Raw genomic sequence first — 22,419 nt, forward strand, 5'->3', positions numbered from 1 at the left:
AATTATATTTCCTGAGCGAATAATAAAATTAATGATAAAAACGTGTTTTACAATGAAATGTAGATGTTTCAAACTCATATCTTTAAAGTCCTTATTTAGTGAAATATTGATTTCATTGATTCTCAGATGCGATTTTTTTACACATTTTAATATCCCTAACAGCTTTGGAATGAGTCTTAAGCTCAATGACAAGAAAATATTTATGAAATTAAAATAATTTAATTTCCAAAAAGTTACTTTAGTCATAATAAGATAATGGTATTTTCTATAGTCAATGACATAGGATGAAAACGTTTGATTACACTATCTTTATCATATCACAAATAGAATACTTATCAATCATCTATCTACACTAACAATGAAAACTAGTAATACTTTAACCAGCCAGGAAAACTTTTTTTAAAGCAATCCCTGTAAAAATACCAGATGTCTCCACGAATGGGTATCCAGCTTCACCTGATTCCAGTGCCAAGACTGTAGGCATACTACCTCATTACCCTAGTTATTTGCATTCAACTTTCAGAACATAATATATCTAAGCTTCCCTATCAAATTAAGTATTCTAATGGCAAGTGATGGGATTTGTGGTTAGAGTCCCTGAGAAGCCCCAGGAAGGATTCTGAAGCACACACTTCTGAGTTAAATTCATCTTGGCATCAACACCTTCTCAGATTGATTGGTAGAGAGTTGGTAATTGTTTTCCACCAGGAAAGGAGAGAAACCATTATCTCCAAAATGGTTGGTGCACAGTCTGCAAAACCAAAGGCACTTAAAAGAAGTCATCTTATTTCTCTCCACCTTTGACTAGCTTGTGATTAATTTTTATGATTTTTAATGTACATATACATGTCTCTTCTTGTATAATTTCTGTCTTCCATGGATTAATTCAGAGAGTAAGAACTGTGTACTTTAGATTTCTTTTCACAGTGTGCAAATTGTCCCTTAATGAATATTTTATAAAGGTGCTGGAAATATTATTCAATATTAGTAGTCAAGGTGAAAAAGACAAATCCTGTCATTTTCTCAAGCAAATTTTGCCTTAGGGAGATTTCTAGCATTTATATTAACTTATTGTTAATGTAATTCAGATGGAAAAAAATCCAAATGACAAACTACTTCTTCAGTGAGGGTGTTAAGCCCTTCATCTGCTACCTTTTTGGCTGAACAGCCTGTATGTGCAACGAGGAGAGAATTTGGGTCTTGAAATAAAACTTCTGTCCCTGTTCCAGATTCTTCAGTACATGATAGGTTTTGAAACTCCTTTATTTATTTGAAAAGGCCAGAGAAGGCAGTATAAAGACCATTTTTTCAACCGATTTTGTCTAATATAGATGTATACTGAGAGATGAGATTATATTTTGCCAATTATAAATGTTTAGGCACTTACAGAAAATTGTAATACGTTATATTCTCATACGTACAAACTCAAGAAAGTAGTAAAAAAAATATTTGCTTAAAAAATTCTACTTTTTAAAAACAAAATTCTGCAATGTATACACTTATTTTAAGTGCTGTGAGTACTTACAAAATCTGATGACATATTAGGTCACAAATCCATGTGCAGAAATTATACCAACCACATTCTTTACATTGTGTAATGTAACTGGAAATCAATAGCAAAAATGAAAACAAAAATAATTCCATTTAAAAAGTACCTCTAAATAATTGAACACAAAACAACATAGAAAATTGCAGAATATCAAGAAAATAAGGATAATGAAACATTATACATCAAAACATTTAAACCTGAAATAGAATTTCTACCATATAAAGTCTTTTTTGCCATATTGAAATCTTTTTTCAAATCACGTAGGTAATGTCTACTAATTTTATGAATTTTTAATTTAATTTAATTTTTGTTTAAGATTTTATTTGTTTGTTGGACAGAGAGAAAGAGCGCAAGCAGGGGGAGCAGCAGGCAGAGGGAGAAGAAGGCCCCCCACTGAGCCAGAAGCCTGATACAGGACTGGATCCCAGGACCCTGGGATCATGACCTGAGCCAAAGGCAGATGCTTAACCAATTGAGCCACATAGGCAACCCTGATGTTTTAATTTTAAAGTATCCTTTAATTCAGCATTTTTTGCAGAATTTCACAGCTAATTTTCTGAATGAAATAACTTCTATGAGTAGATAACTCATACAACTGTAGCAAAATACGTATTTAAAAATGAATAAATGGCACCTAGGTGCAAATCTCTTCTCTATCAACTCATAAATGGTAATCCATACTGTCAATACTTATATTTAGAAGATATTTTCCATATAACCTTTAATTGCGTTAAAGGAACATAGTTGTTCTTCTGGCTCAAAACTTTTGTAGGATTTTCTTAAATATAAATTTTATTAGATTTTTTTCCATTACATTAAAAAGCTGATTCCTTTAAGGTTACTTAAAATATGAGACTATTAAAAATAATAGTTTATGGATTTAAGTGGAGTAGCACCATGTGGACAATTAAGCTCATGATAAGTGTCTATTTACTCAGAGGGTTTTCATGCTTGTTTGATGGTGATCTATTCAAGAAAAGATAAGTAATTTTAGGTGATAAATAATAAGTAGAGAGATTAAAATGCTTGGTTCCACTTAGAATCTCTTCTTTCTGTGAAAGTTTTGAAAATGAAATTATTGTATGTTATCCAGACTTTCATTCAAAGCTAGTACAGCACGAATCAAATACATAGCCAGAAAAGTTATGAACTGATGTCATTCTAATGGATTATCCCAGTCATTAAATAAACTCCTAATTTTTGTTTTAAATTAGCTCTTGCTGCCAGAGAAGCTCAGAATATTTGTAAATTCTAATTAGTCTGCCCAGAAATATTGAGAAAAAGAGTACAGTACGTTCCATCCTGTGGGAGAACTGGCTGGAAAGGTCAAGAGCCTTATATGAAATCACTTGGTGTGAGACAGTGGCCAAATGCTAGCCCTAAAAGCACATTCTGCTTCAAAAATACTGCTAATAATTCCACCAAGTAGTTTATGCTGCAAATCATCATCCATTGAAATAAAATTAATAGTGAAGGATGATTCATCCAGGGAATCCTAAACTTAGCCTCTGTCTTTCATCACAAAAGGAAAATCATGCACAAGGTTTCTCTCCTTTGCTGGTCTCTACCGGGATGTTGTATAGCACTAACCTTGTTTTCGGCTGTGTACTGGCATTTAGAAGGCCTTTGGTTTCATGCCAGTCCTTCATTAAGTGAGGCAGTACCACGTGCTATTGCAAGATAATATTATTCAGACTAATTCCATTTCTTGATTCTTTCTAGGAGGCGCTATAGAACATTTCAGTCAAAATGCTGGCACCATGTGACTAGAAAGTGCCATGAAGATGAGCTCTGCATCAGTACCTTAAGCCAGCAGGACCTCATTTGCTCGGGAAGTGATGACTGCAAAGCAGCTTACATTGGTATCTTTGGGACAGTCCTTCAAGTACAGTGCACCTGTAGGACCGTTACACAAAGTGAAGAATCTCTGTGCAAGATTTTCCAACATATGCTTCATAGAAGATCATGTTTTGGTAAGTTATATATATTCACTAAATTGTACACGTATTTTTTTTTATCTGTGCAGCACAAAGTAATAATCCAACATAGAAAACTTAACAAAGACAACTTTATGTTTGCTATTCCATTTTATTTTATTTTTTATTTTTTTTAAAGATTTCATTCATTTATTTGAGAGAGAGAGAGAGTGAGTGAGAAAGAGAACACAAGCCAGTGGTGGTGGGGGGTGCGGGTTGAGGAGGCAGAGGGAGAAGCAGATTGCCCACTGAGCAGGGAGCCTGATGTGGGGCTTGATCCTAGGACCATGGGATCAGGACCTGAGCCAAAGGCAGACACCCAACCAACTGAGCCACCCAGGTGCCCCTGCTATTCCACTTTAAAATATATATTCTGATTATGTTTTGTGTATTTGCTATTTTACTCATTTATATTTGAGTGGTATATGTTTTTTAATGTTTATGATTGGTCATTCCCAGTTATCATTTACTGATTTCAGTATCAAGAGGATGCAAGGTTTATCCTACAAGATTACTGAATATGTCAGTTATCTATTGTGAATAACAAACAACCCCAAAATGTAGTGGCTTAAAACAACCATTTATTGGCTCATAATTCTGCACAATGGGCTTAGCTTAGTAGGGTGGTTCTTCTGATGGTCTTGCTTAGGGGCCATTGAAGTAGCTACAGTCATTGAGTGACTCAGCTGAGACCAGATGGTCCAAGATGGTGTCCAGCAAGCACTACTGGATGGGATGCATGATTCTTCTCTATGTGTCCTCTTTAGCAGTTGACCTAGACTCTTACATGGGAGATAACAGCTAAGCCCCTATGTGCATGTACTTATCAATTGTCTTCATCTGTCACATTTGCTAATGTCTCGTTGGACAGAGAAAGTCCCGTGGCCAAATCCAGAGTCACTGAGAGAGGAAACTACACAAGGATGTATATATTTAAGGCTTGATTCATTGGGAGATCATTAATTTAATAATCTAATGCAGCTGTCCCAACCTATGTAAAACATTGATTCTTGGATTTAGTTTTTCTACTCTTGGTCTTTAACATGTCTGCTCATCTCCCTGTAATGAGAGAAGGAAACACATTTTTTAAAGTTATTATTTACTCAATTTTAGGAATAAAAAAAAATGAGATTTAGGAATTTAACTAATTTATCCTGAACCTCAGAATGAGCAAGTGGTTCACAGGCATATGTGTATGAGTCTTGTAGAAAAAAACCTAAGGATGTGATAACATACTAATTTAAGACTTCTCTATCATCCATCTTCAAGGTTTTGTCCTTACAACTACCATGTCTTAAAAATACCCCCAGGCTGTTCGGCTCCTCATTGTAACCATGGAACCTGCAAATACCATTCCCAGGAGAAAATAATAGATGTTTACTGTTTTACTGCAAACCAGATCTTTACATTTATACATAAATTTGACAGATATAGATATGAATGTGTCTCTACCATACCCATTTAACTATATATAGATACACACATTTTTAAATGTTTTTTCTTAGATACTAAAGAGATACACATGAACTAAGGTGATCAAAATTGTGATTTGTTGTGTATTAGGAGATAGATACACAACTCAGAGTGTATGGTTTTAATTCCAACATAGGTCTCTGTGGAATTTCTACAATTTGTATAATTAACATTATTTCAAATCAAATTTCATCTTCAGTTGAAATCATGATACAGAGTGGAAAACTGTAACACTACATGTGTTGAGTCATATTCCATAAATAATCTTCCTCTCTGATTACTATTTGGTGTCTAATTCGGTTAGAACTAAAGGTACTTATGAGCGGCTCATAGCAGTACAGAAGGAAATACCAAATAAAATAATTTAAACCAACAGAAATACATACAGTTACACTATCGTGATAATTTATAAGTGGGTTTCTCCGTATTAAATGATATCCAGGAAAAAAAAATGAAGATCCTACAGGTCAGCAATAACTCAGTTCCTAAAAATGCCAGTTCCAGCAACCTAATTCTAGTTCCGAGCCTCGTTTTCTCCCATGTGTTTTTAATCATTGTTATACTTTACTCGCATTGCGTTTAGCTGCTGTCACCTGTACACAGCCCAGAACATTCGTAGAAAAACAGCAGAAATGGACATTAAAAAATCCATAAACATCGAAGTACTATAAATGTTTTGGAAAATTCAAAGCTCTTTCACTTTCTTCACTCACGTAGATTCAACTTTGTGAGATTTCTTTTCAAACATTACCTACTCAAAGTAGGAGTTTCAAGTGATAGGTTTGTATAATTAAAGGAACGTTCAAGGCCTTTCATCGCAGTTCTCGAATTAACAGGAAAAGTTTCAAACACAAAACAAGAACTAAGTCCTTAGCCCTGACTAGTTCTAAGAGACCCCTATCCCCTGCTCCAGGGGCTTGAGAAGAAGCACGACGACCGTCGGAATGAACCATTTCTCTGACATGTTTGCGTCCTGACTTCTCACATCACTCACGCATGCTCAGGAGTTATCAAAATGGCCCTCGGTGCAGCTCGTTTCCAAAGCTCTGGGGCGTCTGCTCACTCTACTTGAAAGGAGCGGAATGGAGTAGGGCTGAGAGGGCAGTTACGGAAAATTTTCAGCTTGTCACCTTTCTTTGGCTTAGAAGCATTATTTTTCAAACTCATTTGACCCCAGGCCACAGGAAGCAATGCATGTTCCATTAGCTTTTTGTGTGCAATGTCTTCTATTTTTTTAAATATATATATATACACATACATATATGTGTGTGTATATATATGTATATATATGTATATATGTGTATATATATAAAATTATTATTTTATTCCATTAATTGTTTTCAGTGCTGACGACTACCCACTAAAATGACTTCATGACCAGCTAGTGTGTTGCTCACTGAAGTTTGAAGAGCACTTGCTTGGAGTACAAATTCATCTGGAAATAACCGGCATTGATATACCCAAGCCAGTGTATAACAATTATGAATAATTACAGAGTAGCTAGCATCTATTGAATGCTTATTTTTGTTCACATTTTCTCACCTAGTCTTAACTCAGTGAGCTAGATACTATTATGTTCTCTGTTTCACACATGAGGAAAAGGAAGCTAAGATGTGAAACGGCTTGCTCGGGGTTCTATACCCAGGAGCACGCGGCAGACTCAGGATCCGAACCCGGGCTGGCTGCCTCGGAGCCCGCTATGTTCTCCTGCCTGTGCGATGGTAGAGACGAGCTTGCGTCTGTTGAGCATGCTCCAAAGCCGGCTTGTGGGAAACTCTGAGTTCTGCTATCAGAACTGAGCTTTGAAAACATGCCAAGGAGCCCGCCTCCGTTCCTGGTGCAGGACCAGAGTTAGGCAAGTGAGCATCCCGAACAAACTGTATTTGGCCACTAGCTTCCTCTTAACTCCGCGTCACTAGAGCTGTGCAGACTTCCTTTTCTCTGATCTCTTGCAGTACAGAGCAAATTTGTGGCATTTAGAGCTGAGAGAGAGGTGGATAAAATGGAAGAGAGAGGAACTGGGTAAGACAGAGAGGACTTCTGAAGTGGAAAGACTGAAAGGAGCACTGCTGTGTTTCCTTGTTACGTGCAAGGATTCAGTCCGCAGGTGTGGGGGTACCTGGCGCTGACAGGAATGTTCCCTTTTGCCTTGCTCAGCATTGTCTTTTTTCATGTCACCTGTAGTCATCTTCAAGAGATTTGGACACATCCCTATTCTGCTTCTAAAGTCTCAGTTTCTTTTTTGCTTTTTGAAGAATGATTTTTAAAAAATAAAAATAAAAAGAGACTACCTTTCTCTGTTAAATCCTACAGGAAATGGAAAGCATAGCAATACAGATGCAATAGAAGTTAAAACAAAATTTAAAGAAAACAGAAATAAATAAATTCTTCCCCCAATCCCGTTCTTTAGAGAGTCAAGGTTAAAAAAGTTGGTGCATTCTTTTGAAACTTTTTTTTCTTGTAATACATACATAACTTGAATATCTTGTATGCACCCAGATGCCCCCCTCACATTGACACACGCATACACACATATTTTTTTTAATGGAATGAAACTATACATACTTCTTTACAACTTGCTTTTTAACTTCAAAATATATGGTGGGCCATTTGCAAGTACATACATATTCGATGACTTTATTCTTTTTAAAGGCTGCATAGTATCCCACGGCATATGTGCACACACACAGCGTGCATGTATGTATGTCATAATTTATTTAATCTATAATTAATAATGTGGACGTTTAGGTTGAATGTGATTGTTTATTATGATAGGCATTGCTGCAATAAATGTTATTGCACATTTTAGTTGGCATTTCAATAGCATATATTTCAAACGGTGAGATTACTAGATTATAGCATTTTTATATTTTTAAATTTGGTAAAAACTGGAAAAAAAGTTTGTTCCAATTACATTCTTAGAAAAATCTTAATGTTTTAATTTGCATTTTTATTATAAGTGATGCTAAACATTTGTTCTGTCGTTTGTTGGAAATATTCTATTTCTTTTACCTACTCATATTCTTTGCCCAAAATGTCTGCCTTTTTTAGTATTGATAAGTGAAATTTTTGTTGCCTATATCAGAAATTTGTATTGATATGTGAGAATTCACTAATCTGCACACGTCTTATAATAATCTTGATTTCATGGTCTCTTATGGCAAAGTGATGATCTGTTATATTGTGGGCTTGGGCTCAGATCTCCACCCTGCTATGTGTTATCTGGGTTATGTAAAGAAGGAAGTTTTTGAATCATTTCTTCAGTAGTCAACCATTCATCAACTGGATAATTCCCACTGCCATTGTAAAAGATGTTTTTTAAGTGATTAGTAGTTATCTAAGAAAAAGTATCATACAAAACCAAAAACAGATTCTTAAACTAGATAAACTTGTGGTTGCGGGAGAGGAGGTGGGTGAGTGAGCTAGGTGAAGGGGATTAAGAGTACACTTGCGGTGGTGAGCACTGAGTAATGTATAGAATTGTGAATCATTACATTGTATACCTGAAACTAACATAACACGATGTTAACTATACTTGAAAAAATATATAAATTAGGAAATTTTTTTAAAAAATACATGCATGGAAAATTATATATCTACCATTCACCTTAAGATATAGAACATTACCATTATTTTTTAAGGTTTTTTTAAAGATTTTATTTATTTATTTGAGAGAGAGGTGTGTGAGTGAGCTCCTGGAGGAGCAGAGGTAGAGGGACAAGCAGACTCCCTGCTGAGCCCGGAGCCCCACGCGGGATTCGATCCCAAAACCCTGAGATCATGACCTGAACTGAAATCAAGAGTCAGACACTTAATCCACTGAGCCATCCAGGTGTCCCTATTTTTTAAGTTTTTTGAAGTTTTACTTCATATCACATCCTTTCTCCCCAAATTCAGGGGTAACCAACTACACACCTACGCACATGCATGATACATAACAGAAATACACATGCCTGATATTGTCTAGGACAGTGGTTCTCAATCTTTACTGCAGATGAGAATCACCAAGAGATTAAAAATTCTGAGGCCCAGCAAACCAATAAAACTCCATTATGTGAAAGCAGGACATGAGCGTCAGGAGGGCTAGTCTCATGAGCATGTGGTCAGTGTAGTCACACGGGCTGTGTGTTCAAAAGGGCCCTGAGCTTGGGGCTTCATATTCTGCATACATCATCCTGAAGTTTTTAATAATTGCTTTGTTGAATTTGTGCTTTGTAAATAAACTCCAATGGAGCATAAACAAGGTGCTTGGAGCCTTAGCTCACATATGTTCCTGCCTCTTGCCACTTCGTAGGGACATGCAGATTCTCAACTGCCTGCCCCACCCCTTGGTACCCTGGGCACTGCTCAACACTCCTCCTCTCCCCACTCTTTACCTGTCACCTGACATTTGTCTTTATATATTTTTAATGATATTGAGCCTTCCAGTACACGTATGTAGATTTTCCTTGATGACTTTCAATAAGCCTTTATTATTTTCTCAGTAAAAAAGCTTCTCAATAATAGTTTTCTTATATAACTTTGGCTATAATTATTTCTAGATATTACTAAATATTACAATTGCTGCTGCAAATCACATCTTCCAAATCAAATCTATTCTATTTTCAAACTGTAGTTGAATAATAGAAATTAATTGATTTTCATACATACATTTGTATGTAGCAACATTTTTAAACACTCACAAGATTTAACAATTTTAGAATTCTTTTGTATTTCCTATGTAATCATATGCTCTTCAATTATTATCGTTTTGTTTCCTTTATCTAATGCTCATACCTTTTTTTCTCTTTTCCCATTCCACATCTAGGACCCACAGAAAAATGTTAAATATAAATGGTGACAGTGAGTACACTTTTGCTGTGCCTGACCGTAAGGGGCATCTTTCACCATTCTTCCATGAAGTATAATGTTTGTCATTATATCTGCAGATACTCTGTATCAGAATAAAGAAATTCCCTTCTATTCCTTGACTGTAAACTCCTTTTAAAAAATGAGCACTGAATTTTAGTAAATGCTTTTTCTACATTTGCAGTTTTCATTTAAAACATGTTCGTTTTCTAATCATATTCTTGTAAAAGAACAATTGGTCGTGGGGCCAGTTTTGTCATACTATTAGAAATAGAAGCACTATTCCTTTCTAAATACACTCGAGGATTTCCATCTGTATGAAAAGGAAAGGAAAAAAAACTTATTATTTAACATCCTATCTCTTCTCCTTTAGCCAGATTCCGGAGAAGAGTTACCTGTGTCTATTGCTTCAATTTCTTCATCTTTTACATCCTGATCCGTCCAGTCCAACCTGCTCTCTGGATATGGGTCCCTTCACAAAAGATTTCCTACAAGGTACCAATCACATCCATGTCAGAGATTCCAGAAGTCCTTGTCTTACTGAAATGTTGAGTCATTTTCAAGAATTGTTTAATGCTTTCTTGATACACATTTTTTCTCTCTTGGTTCTCATTCCTCCGATCACTCTGGATGCATCTTCTATGTTTACCTTGTAGGCTTATCCAATTGGCCAATTGATATTTGTGTTGCTTAAGAATTAGCTGCAGTATCTCTACTAGAGTAAGTCTCAAATTTTCTCCTAAGAGGTGTCCTCTATGATCACATCATTACCCCGTACATTGATTTACAGTCTTTAGGGCAAACCTCTTTTCTAAGCTTTGGGTCCACTTATCGGCCCACCTACTTGGATATTTTCTTTTGGATTATTCTAGATCTTGGGTGATATGCAATCCAGATGCTGTGGTATCTTGTAGTAGACAGGCTACCTATGACTAAAAGACAAGTTTTTCCCTGTCATCCTTCCAACACAAACACCAGACACCACACACCCTATATATATGTGTGTACGTGGATGTATATATTGTAACAGGCATACATATATTATAACAGGGACAACATAACCTCAATAAAAGTTTCCATTCCAAATAAGGGAAAGGGGAGAGTAATAGCACACAGTAATGAAATCCTGCTTAATAGGCATTGTGAAGCCTCTCTTTAAGTGTGGATTTCCTTGGATGACTGGGAAGGACCACCTTCTCTGGCTCCCATCTTGCCCTCTGGAAGGTTCTTCCTTATCCATCTTCCTCCATAGCCATATCTGAAGGAAGTTTGGGGGGAAATGACCTCCTTGGGGAATATGGAGCTCTCAGACACTGTATCCTGTTCATAGTTTGAAGCATTAAAAGTTTAGCAGTCACAGACTTTTTGCAAATGGACTGGTGGCTCCTTTGGCAATATAATCTCTTAAAAAATGTGTTAGGTTTCTAATCTTTTTTTTCAGTTTTATCCAGCTATATGTGCCAGTATCCACAATAAAAAAAGTGTTTTCTTGACTTGGTTCCCAAGTCAGCCTTATTTCCTTGATCCCTCACCCCCATGCCCCTCTCTCTCATGTAATGATTTAAGCTAATCTAAACAATAGACTAAAGTGAAAATGTAATACCTTTAATCTGATTTTTGCTGCATGGTTGAGTCAATTTGTTTAACTCAAATACTGGGTTTTTTGTAACTGGAGATCTTTTTTTCAATCTTATCTTTTACTATTTGGAATCTAGAATCAGTCCGCTTTCAATGTTGGGGAGTCCTCATTTCTAGCTGATCCCTGCTAGGATCAAGATAAAAAGATCTGCCTTCTTTGTGCCACTACCATGAAAACCAGCCGTTTTATACCTGGTTATATCTTTATTGTAAAACTCTGCACAACGCAGTCGAGAGTAATCAATTCACACTATCATTCTAACTCTTTCAAGTTGTCTTGCTCCTTTTGGGACCTTCCAAGGTGCTTGGAGAAATGCATCGTAGAACTGTCTTCATGGTAAAAGGAAGGGGAAAGCCTTGATTCTTTGGCTCCTGTCTTCCATTTCTGAGGAGGGGTCCCATGAGCCTTGATTCCCTGGAAATTGTGGATAGTGTATCTGCGAATGCGGAGTGGAGCCCAATGTGCATTTCATGCTGCAGTGACTGAAAATCACTGAGGAGGAAAGAAGGAAGTGTATGGTGCAAAGGCCAAGGTAAACACTGTCAGGCTGCATCTGCACAAAGACAGATGAGGCATTTGGGGAAGCATTTTGATGGTAAGGAACAAAGACAAATCCATATGCATCATTGCCTCCTTTAGAGTGAATGGATAATGGTATCATCAATCTGCCACCAACCTGGCAGACTGTGGGCACAGTGTAGGTCCTGCTGTTGCTAGGAGGTTTGGTATTCATTACTAGCAGAACTTTGATGGATTTGCCTTAGGGAGAGACAATCCATTCTGTGGGGCCCATGCATAACCACTGTCTTCGTCACCACAGCTGCTATCCATACTCATTGCACAGGGCTTGGGTGGCTGAAGAGGAGGCATGATTTGCCTCCACTGGGTAGATCATCAGTTTACCTGGTTGGTGAGGGCCTGCTCTGTCGTGGATACTGTGTAAGGCATTAACCCAAGATAAAAATATCTGCCTTCTTTGTGCCACTACCATGGATGTTTCCATATGCCTCTTTACCTCATTTGCCTCACCATGTCTACAGTCTTCCAAGTTTGATCTTTTCATCTCTCTGATCAAACAATTTTTATTTATTTTTTTATTTTTACAGATTTTATTTATTTATTTGATAGAGAGAGAGAGAGCCAGCGAGAGAGGGAACACAAGCAGGGGGAGTGGGAGAGGAAGAAGCAGGTTCCCAGCAGAGCAGGGAGCCCGATGCGGGGTTTGATCCCAGGACCCTGGGATGACTCCCTGAGCTGAAGGCAGATGCTTAACGACTGACCCACCCAGGCACCCCTGATCAAGCTATTTATTACTGCCTATCAGTCTTAACTTCTATCCACTTCTTTCTCTACAAAGTGAACAATCAGAAGTACTACTCATGCTTGGCTGGTGGGGAAGATTTCCCTTCACCGTTATCCTCTAAGGCCATTTGTAAGTGGATCTGTGGTGTGGCAGCTGTCCATTTACAGTTAGCACTGATGTACTGTGCTCTCCTCTCTGGGACCCAATGACTTAATGGATCTTATAATATTCAGTAGCCTAGTAGGAGCTATATTTCAAATAGCAAATGGTCTTCCACTGCAGGTGGCATGACTTTGCTCCAGAGTATGAGGGGTCTGAACTGTAACCCTCTTATTAGGGATTGTCAGAAATTCTGTATTTATCTAGAGAGTAAATGAGATTAAGTGGATAAAATTCCCATTACATAGCAAATATTCTATACATTTTAATTGTCCAGCCCATAAAAAACATTGTTTTTGGTCCCAGATTCAAGACTGAAGCATTGAGTGTCTTTCCCTAATGTTTTATAGAGACTACACACATTGTTAGGAATTTCTATATTAATGTTTCACTAAAGCCAGCTGTTTCCCCAATTCTGTTAGGAACAATCTTTCCAATGTTAACGAAGAGCCTGATGACCACAAAGGCAACCCGAAAGTATTAAGAAGATGGATATTAAATTGTTAGTTCTCAAACCTGTTAATTTTCAGAAATGTATAGAGAATGTGTTTAAAAATACTTTTTACCTAACCTCAGTTATCCTAATTCAGTGGGCCTGGGGTGGAGCTCAAAATCTCTATATAAAAAAAAAAAAATGACCCAGGTGGTTGTGATTTTCAACCGAGTTTGGGAACCACTGCTCTAATCCACATGTGGGAAAAACCTGGTTACTGGCCATAGGTCCCAAAGCCTCTTTTTCGCTCACACCTCTCAGAGAATGAGAAACGTCTGTGCTCAGAAAGGCAAGACTAATATCATGCAGTTTTCAAGGTGGTCTGCTTTACCCCAAGTGCCTAAAAACACAGTTGGCATACATTAGCCACTCAATAAATAGCTAATGAATGAATGAACACATGAATGAATGAATGAATGAACGGATGTCTACTGTCAGCACTGTCTTTTGAATACTGTTGTTTTTCTTTCCCTGATTAGAACTCTTCTAATAATACAGCTTCCTTCTTAGCAGCCACACTCATTTATGTTTCCACTTAAGCTGGAATTTTCAATTCAGACATTTGACCAAAAAAATCAGGAATTAACAAGACCGGGCTGCTACTGCTCACTTGAATAAAAGCATTTCAAGCCCCTTCTATTTTCCAACACTTTTCCTCTTTATAGACCTATTTTCAAAAAGTCTGAGGAGTAGGAAACTATTTTACAGTTGATCCTGAGATGGGGTCAACATGGTAAATAAGCAATTGATCCTGACACAGTTTTTCTCTTAAATGTGTATATTTTCTTAACGAACTCTGTGATACGATTAGCTCTATGAATAGTAAAGATAAAAAAAAAGATTATCTCCCAGCAATTTGCAAAAGTAGCTTATATTAATAAAGAATATTAATAAAGAAACTCCTAAAAATGTATATAGCCTTTTGAGACACTTAAGAAAAGAGTCCTTCTAACTAGTACCTTTTCTACCACTTAATTTCCTTTTTGAAGCCCTTCCTTCCACTATCTGTCTATTGAGGCTTCATCTTAAATATCAAGATTGCTAGTAAGACCATTTTACTCATTTTTTTCTGCATTCAGTATATAGATTCTTTATTTGGCTGCATTTCCTCTTGTCTTACAGCATTTCATGTCTGTTCCCGGTGAAGGTCTCTATCTAAAAATAAGATTCCATTAGTGAGCATTTTAATAGAAAGTCCGTTAAACACACTCATATATGTACAGAGGAGCATAATACATAGTTATATATATATCTTTTTCTAAATTACATAAAATTTTACACTTATTTTTAGCAAAGTCATTTAAAGATTGTGCAATATGGATTCATAAAGGCTCAAACTCATTTTTATATATTCTTAATTTTACTGTCATCTCATCACTGTCTATCTGAGAAAGGAAGATTATAGACTATAAATAAAACAGTAAGCTAAGTGAATTATGGAAGATATTTCCATGGCAAAAATATCCCCAGCCCTCTCCCACTCTGTCTCTCTCACATATGGAGACACACACACACACACACACACACACACACACACACACACACACCATCTTCTCTTATAGCCAATTCACATAGGTAGTATTCCAGGAGCTTTATGTTAAGTTTTGGCTTTAAATAAATCACTTCACTTAGCCAAAACCACTGACTTTTTTTTGGTTTCTACACAAAACTCTAATTCAGGTCCAGTTTCCTTCAAATTCAGTCCAGGTGCTAAAAAAGTCTCTTGGTTTTCCAAGGAACACTCAACAGAATTTCTCTTCTATGTATTCATATTTATAACGTAGCCTCTAAATAGTTCAGTATTTTGTATTTTCTGGATTAGAGTGGCTCCATAGTGAATTTGTAGTCCATCAAATTCATAGATACTCACTTATAAGTGTATATTTTTCCTCTTAGAAATTAATGATTCCTTTAGGATCTTGTTTTTCATTATTTGCAAACTCTTGAATTCTTTAGAGAACAGGCATGTGTGTTACAAGTTAACAATGAAAAGAATGATAAAAATAAGTAAACCAGTTCTTTAGAATGACTTAGTTACCATCCAATGTCAAAATTTAGATTCATGGTAAATTCTGTAACTTTTGGTTTTTACGCTGTTTAATTTGTAGTCTTAGAATTCTGGATATTTCTTTAGGCTTGGGACCTCAAGGATAATTCAATGTATTTAGCCTTTATTAAATTTCAAACCTAAGGTATATACAGGACCTCTTCTACCTCGTTCCTCCTCAGCCCCACTCTTGAATTTTGGTTAAAAATCACTATCAGCAGCAATGCCTCTAATAGTCATATGAAATGTTTGGAAATGTTAATTTCCTTCTTAGCGAGCACAGCCGTAGAGAGCACCAGCATGTGCGGGTTCAAATAATTTCTCTACCATTTGTAAGATAGGTAACTGAACAAATCACTCCCCTTTTGCCACAATTTCTTATCTGTGGAATAGAAAATATAATCAATTCTAACCCAAAATGTGGTGCAAAGATTGTATCAGTTGATTTGTGTAATGAAATATCCAGAACATAGTGAAATTCAATAAAATTAACTCTTACTATAGATTTTGCAGGACTTAGAAAATCATCATGATGGTTTTATTTCTAGATTTATTTCTAGGTCTAAGGTATCATATTTTTTCAAGATAAGTGAAATCCTAAATATATCTTTGGATAATTTCAGGGCAGATGATGAAATCAGATAATTGGCCTCAAACTTTATAATAGAATCACATGGTTTCTAGTTAAAATGCAGATTCTGACTCAGTAGGTCAGGGATGGGGCCTGAAATCTGCATTTCTAACAAACTCCCACATGATGCTAATGCTGTTTGGTCTAAGGATCACACTTTGAGTAGCATGACCTTGACAACCTCTTAAGAGCAATTTAAGAAAAAAATCTGATTATGTATATGTGTGTGTGTACATCTGTGTGTAAAATACTTTATGTATCTCATATATAACAACCTGTCTGCTACTGAGAAATAGACCAACTTAATTGACCTGACGCATTTTGTTAATGTAGTAATCTCTTTTTCATGGACACTATGTGTCTTTGTGTCATGAAAGAGTTTAAGTCGATGTTCTTATAATTTCTAAAACTCTTCTTGAGATAGTAGCTTAGAATAGTGGTTTTCAAACTTTAGCTCCATGAGAATCACCTGAGGGCTTGTTATTATTGGGTCTTCACCCCAAGAGTTTCTGATTCAATAGGTCTGGGAGGGAACTTGGGCATCTGCATTTCTAACAAGTTCCCAGGTGTTGCACATACTCCTTGTCCAGGAGCCACACTTTAAGAACCACTGGCTTAGGATACTCACTGGTTCTTTCCTGAAGTCAGCCAGTCTAGCAATATTCTCTTGAATCATCACTATAAGCATACCCTTCTGTACTTCTATTGGAAGCATTTCAACATTGGTTGTTTTGAAATATTGTGATAGTATGATTTATAATAAAAATATATATATATTTCCTGTTCCTGGCATAGAGCTCCTAAAACCCTTGGAATTTCCTGTGACAAGAATGATAAAGGTGTCCTTTGTTAATTAGGTGACTCTTGGAAAGGCCAAGGATGGAGGGCTGGTTGCCAGAAATCAACCAAGTAAGGGGTTAGAGGGTTGGAACTTTCAGTATCCACTCCCAGCTTCAACTTCTGGAGAGGGGAGAGGGGCTGGAGGTTGCATCAATAGCTAATGGACAGTGAATTCATCAGTCATATCTATGTAATGAAGCCTCCATGAAATCCCAAAAGGACAGTGTTTGGAGAGCTTCCAGGCTGGTGAACACACGGAAATTCTGGGAGAGTGGTGCGCCTGGAGAGAACATGGAAACTCTGGATTCATTCCCCATGCCTTCCCCTATGCGTTTCTTCCATCTGGCTGTTCCCAAGTTATATCCTTTTATAATAAACCAGGGATCCAGGAAACAAAACATTTCTCTGAGTTCTGTTGGACACTCAAGCCAATTAATTGAACCTAAAGAGGAGGTCATGGGAACCTGTAATTTATAGCTGGTCATTCCAAAGTATAGCTAACAACCTGGACTTGCAACTAGCATCTGAAGTGGGAATAGGAGGAAGGGGTCTTATAGGGCTGAGACCTTAACTTGTGGAATCTGACACTATCTCAGGGTAGTGGTGTCAGAATTGATTTGAATTAAAGGACACCCAGCTGATGTCTTGGGAATTGCTTGTTGACATGGGGAGACTCTCCCCTGCCACATTGAATTTGGTCTCAGAACACCAAAAAAAAAAAAAAAAAAAAGATACCATCCCTAGAATCATAATTCTTAAATGTTTCAATTTGCTTACCAAGTCAGTGAAGCAGAAGATCTCATCACCTCCCATTTATCCCCACACAATAAAACATCCCCAGAATCAATAGCAAGAGAGGCACTGGTTTTGATTAAAGAATAGTGAAATGATGTCTGTTTTTTATTAAGTATAAATTATTAATATATCCAGATGTATTTAGTGCCAAGACTGTCATGTTATAAACATGAAAAAGTAAACATGGATCACTAGAAGAATGCTCATTGGCCCCCAAATTCCATTGTCCATGTGAAAACCATTGATCTGCTGGATAAAAGTCATCAGAACAGTGTCATCAGTTGAGCTTTAGCATACAATATGTGGTATTGAGAAAATAGTACAGAATGGGTGCTCCACACTGAGTGAAATTAGGCTTGGAAGTAAAGAATAGTCAAAAGGTGAGGGGAGGGAGCCCACTAGATAAAGTTACTTGTTTGAACGCTGAATATGGAAACTTAATGTGTTTGAGTAAGTCATATTTCCCATATTAACTCTTGCAATTCTAAAGGATACTTTGAATAAACACACACACACTCTGTCTTGGTAGTTGCAATCTGCATCAGAACTCCAAACATAGAAGAATCTCAGGACCTATCAGTTCACCCTAGATTTGCCTAACCTCTCAAGGATAGCTTTGAGTATGTTAGACTCTGTTATCAGATTAGACTACATGGAATGCTCTAACCTCTTTGATGGTGTACCTGAGGCTATTCTGGAAGGCACCAGTCTTTAGTATAGAGAGGTAGAGCCTATAGATGAGCTTCTCCCGCGCCTAGCTTCACAGTTGACTTCACTTATAATGGAAAGCGATGACTATTAGCTATTGGTGATCCTTGAGCAAATTATCACCTGCCTCAGAGAGACTGCAGAAAGAGTGGGGGGCTAATCTCCAGGAGCAGATCTTTACAAAACTGCGTTAATATTAATAATATTAGGATCTGACAAACTCCTGAAAATAATCCTACTATTGGGCAAACAGCAATGAACATTTTAATGGATCTGCTTGCAAACTCAACACTGTAAAATGATAACATGGAGGAAACTGAAGCTATAATAGATATAATATCCTTAAAATGGAGGTTTAATAAATATCTAAAGATAGTGCTTCCCAGTTTCAAGCTGTACCATGGCTATGAACACTAGCTTACTTGTCTTTTGCTTACTCAGGGTCCTACAACGTAATTGAATGTTTACTAAGTGTGAGACACTATTCTATTCATTTTATATGTCCTGATTAATTTCCAAAAGCAATATATGAAGTAGAGGCTCTTTATTTTACCCTAGAGGAAACTGGGACACCAAGATGTTAGTAACTTGTCCAAGGTCACACAGAAGACAGTAGATGCAGAATTTAAACAAGGAAATTTTGGGCACTAGAAACTGTGATGTTAGAAACCATAATATACTCCTTTCATCTAATGATGGGAAGTTTAGAATTGTCGACTGATGTTACACCTCCCAGGGAATATGTCTCTATAACAAGAGGATCTTCAGGGAAAAAAATGTGTTTAATGGGAGGCAGTATGTTGTAATATAAAGAACGAGAACTAGGACACAATTTCGAACCCTAACTACACACAGTGGTATTGAGGAAGTCAATTATCCTCTCCCTAGACCTCTCAGATTTCTTGCATATTAAATTTTGGTAATAGTTTAACAGAAATAGATGACCTCTGATATTAGATGTGGTTAATATTCTTGGACTAGATGACTGAAGATATTTTTGAGGCCAGTACATTTTTAGCAAACCTCCACTCTGCGTATGTATAAGGACAAATCTGAAGTGATTTATATTTCTTATGCCCAAAAGACTGCCAAGAACTTTTTCTTCCTATGATTATACTAAAATTTTAAGAAAGGTTGTATCATTTATTTCTTTTTGCCCTTGAAAAATACTCATTCTCCTCAAGATCTAAATTGAGATTTGTAATAAAAATGGTTTTCTCTAGTGTTGGATTATTTTCTATTGTTTTATTGTCCAAGTTCTAAATAGCTTCATAAATAACACATTTCAATCTCACTATCCAATCATAATAGGGCATGTGTCTTTGCTTCTATTTATATGTTTAAATCTATACAATTGCATTATTTTAGCAAGGAACATGGCGATTTTCACTTAGGGCATATTCGGAATATGATTTGGGATTTTGCTGTGTACAAATCCAATAAGCTGGCCGTTATTTGCTACTTTGACTAGGCACGTGTGTGTGTTGGGGTGGGGAGGGGACTTTTGTTTTGGTGAGTATATGTGTATAGAGAATCATTAGCTATTTTAATTGAGGTAATTTAAAACCAGATTATAGAAAGAGACCAAGCTTCCTCTCATCTCTCTGAAGATTTGACTATGAGAGGCATCATATCTGGTTGCACCTTCCACTTCTCATTGGCTAAGATTTCAATCAGGTACTGTAAGGAAAAATCTGGAAAGTTTCTCTCAGGACCTTTCAAAATTCAACACTCCCTCAAGGGAAGAGACTTGGAGGGGATGGCCCCAAAGATGTAGCCCACTCCAGTGGACACAAACACTGGCTTTCGTTTCACCACTAGGTTTACTTGCATGCAAAAGTTCCCAATAAAATCCAGCTGGTTTAAATTTTGTCTGCAGACCTGAAACCCGGCAAATTTGGCTTGGCTTCCTATTTTGCAGAAAATGTTTCACACGGCTTTAATCTGGAAATACTGAAATGTATGAACCCTCAACAGAAACAACAGGAGAACAGCTGTCTCCTACCTTCACTTTTTCCCACCTCTACCCTTAAAGCCTTGGGTGTTTTTAACGGAGGGGAAAAAGTCTGCCTCTGAGCATGAAAGATGGTATGAATCATCCATGACTACCTTTGTTGTTTGCTCTAAGCCAAAAAGGAAAGATTAAAGAGTTGCCATTGATGAGTGAGACAACTCAACTTTTGGCATCACTAGAGAAGGAAGGAGCATTTAAGATCATGGAGGGAAATAAAACAACAAAACAATACTGTAACAATTTGAACAATAACAGGCTTCAGTATGTGAAAGCATAGTGTTATCTTTTCCATTTTCCACTCTTGTGCTTTCATTGGCTTCATACAATCCCCTTGTTGCCTATAATTGGGGATGGAGTTAGTGCCAAAGCTGCATAAAATAAGCAATCTTTCCTTTATACTTTCTGTGCATCATGATTGTGTATGTGAAGTCATAAAAATAATTTATTATGAGCATGTGTATTCCTGGCTTAAAGAGCCAGCTATTCTTGTGACAACAGTATAACAGCATCACATGTATTCCCATAAAACACCATATGTGGGCACTTAATAGTTATTGCCCTGGCACCTATACACTGGGATATCATCTTAAAGGGAGACCCCTTAGAAGAAAGAACGCTGGTACTCAGACAAATAAAACCCTGTAGATGAGATAGGTGAGCGAGGAGTAGAGACTTATTAAGAATTCATTGATGTTGACAATCATTTGTCTTCCATTAGTCTATCAGATTGTCTCAAACCACTTTCTAGAGTTTTTTCATGGGTTCAGGAAAACCTTTTATGGATTGCAAACATCAACAAATATTCTCTCAGTCTCAAATTTGCAGGAATGCTCTAACATCACATAGATATCTAGTAAACTGTAAGAATGGGCACAACAAAATTTTTCTTCTTCTCACTTATTACTCTTTGGAAAGCATTTAACCGGGGCTTGTGGAACAAACCACAGTAAACAAATTGGTTTTCAAATTAGATAAAAAAAAGTGCACAGAATGGCTGAAAGCTTCTTTGCGGACCAATGTGAGTGCTTGGTGATGTTATGAAAGAGTGCCTCTGTGACAGAGACTGTCGCCATTGTCCCTTTCTTTTCTGCTGGCTTCCAGCCGAGGGTAGAATGGCTTCCTTTGGTTGCCACTGAGGCTGGAGAGTGGCTCTCCCAGTTCTGATATGCTTTGAGTGTGTTAGAATTCTGGGACAGGTGGTTAACTGTTACATTAGCACCTGAATCAGGTGGCCAGACTCTCACTGTAGGCATATGATAAGGACTTTCAAAATAACTGAAGAAAGAGGCCAGAGCCCACTAGTTCCAGATTGTATGTCCACTTTAGTTGGGAGTCAAGGTAATCGGCAAGGAGGGAAGCCATATAAGTCAGATTGTAGGCTTTCTTCAAAGGGCAGCTTATCTTAGCGATACACTGCTGTGTGTCATTGGGGTCCATGTAGGAAGATGCCCCTGTCGATGTCTTAAGTTTCTAGAAAAACCATGATTCAGTACCTGCATCTCTCTTTACTCATTCTTCCTAGTGTAACAGCCTGAAACTTACAATGGTATTTTGTTTAAAGTACATATGGTAGTTATTACATGGAAAATGTACACTAAGCATATGTCTACAACCCTAATAGCTCCTTCCAACACGTCTACACGGCTGCTTCCACCCAGTCAATTTCTCTCACTGTTCTTTGGCCCAAACTTCCATTCCAGCACCCCTCCTCCTCTACAATGGAAATATTGTTGCTTTAAATTGTTTTGTTCTTCTTTTTTTTAAGTTTTTATTTTAATTCCAGTTAGTTAACATACAGTGTTATATTGGTTTCAGGTGTACAGTGTAGTGATTCAACATTAATTGTTTTGTTCTTTTAATGCTGATGGGTAGCTGAAAGAGAACTTTTGAGGTATAACATCTCTTAGTGATTCAAATGTGCATTTTTTTCAGTTAGTAAAACTG

The 22,419-nt window shown here is 37.0% G+C and overlaps 1 protein-coding gene across 1 annotated transcript in view; it reads left to right on the forward strand.

Moving 5' to 3' along the window:
* The window catches only part of GFRAL (GDNF family receptor alpha like), a 57,746-nt gene that overhangs the window by 22,518 nt on the left and 12,809 nt on the right, over window positions 1-22,419 (forward strand). The window contains exon 6 of the mRNA XM_026507200.3: window positions 3,272-3,522. Within this exon, the coding sequence (XP_026362985.1) occupies window positions 3,272-3,522 (251 nt within the window). The remainder of the gene's footprint in view (window positions 1-3,271; window positions 3,523-22,419) is intronic.

This window comes from Ursus arctos, unplaced genomic scaffold (genome assembly GCF_023065955.2).
Source record: "Ursus arctos isolate Adak ecotype North America unplaced genomic scaffold, UrsArc2.0 scaffold_29, whole genome shotgun sequence".
NCBI lineage: Eukaryota > Metazoa > Chordata > Mammalia > Carnivora > Ursidae > Ursus > Ursus arctos.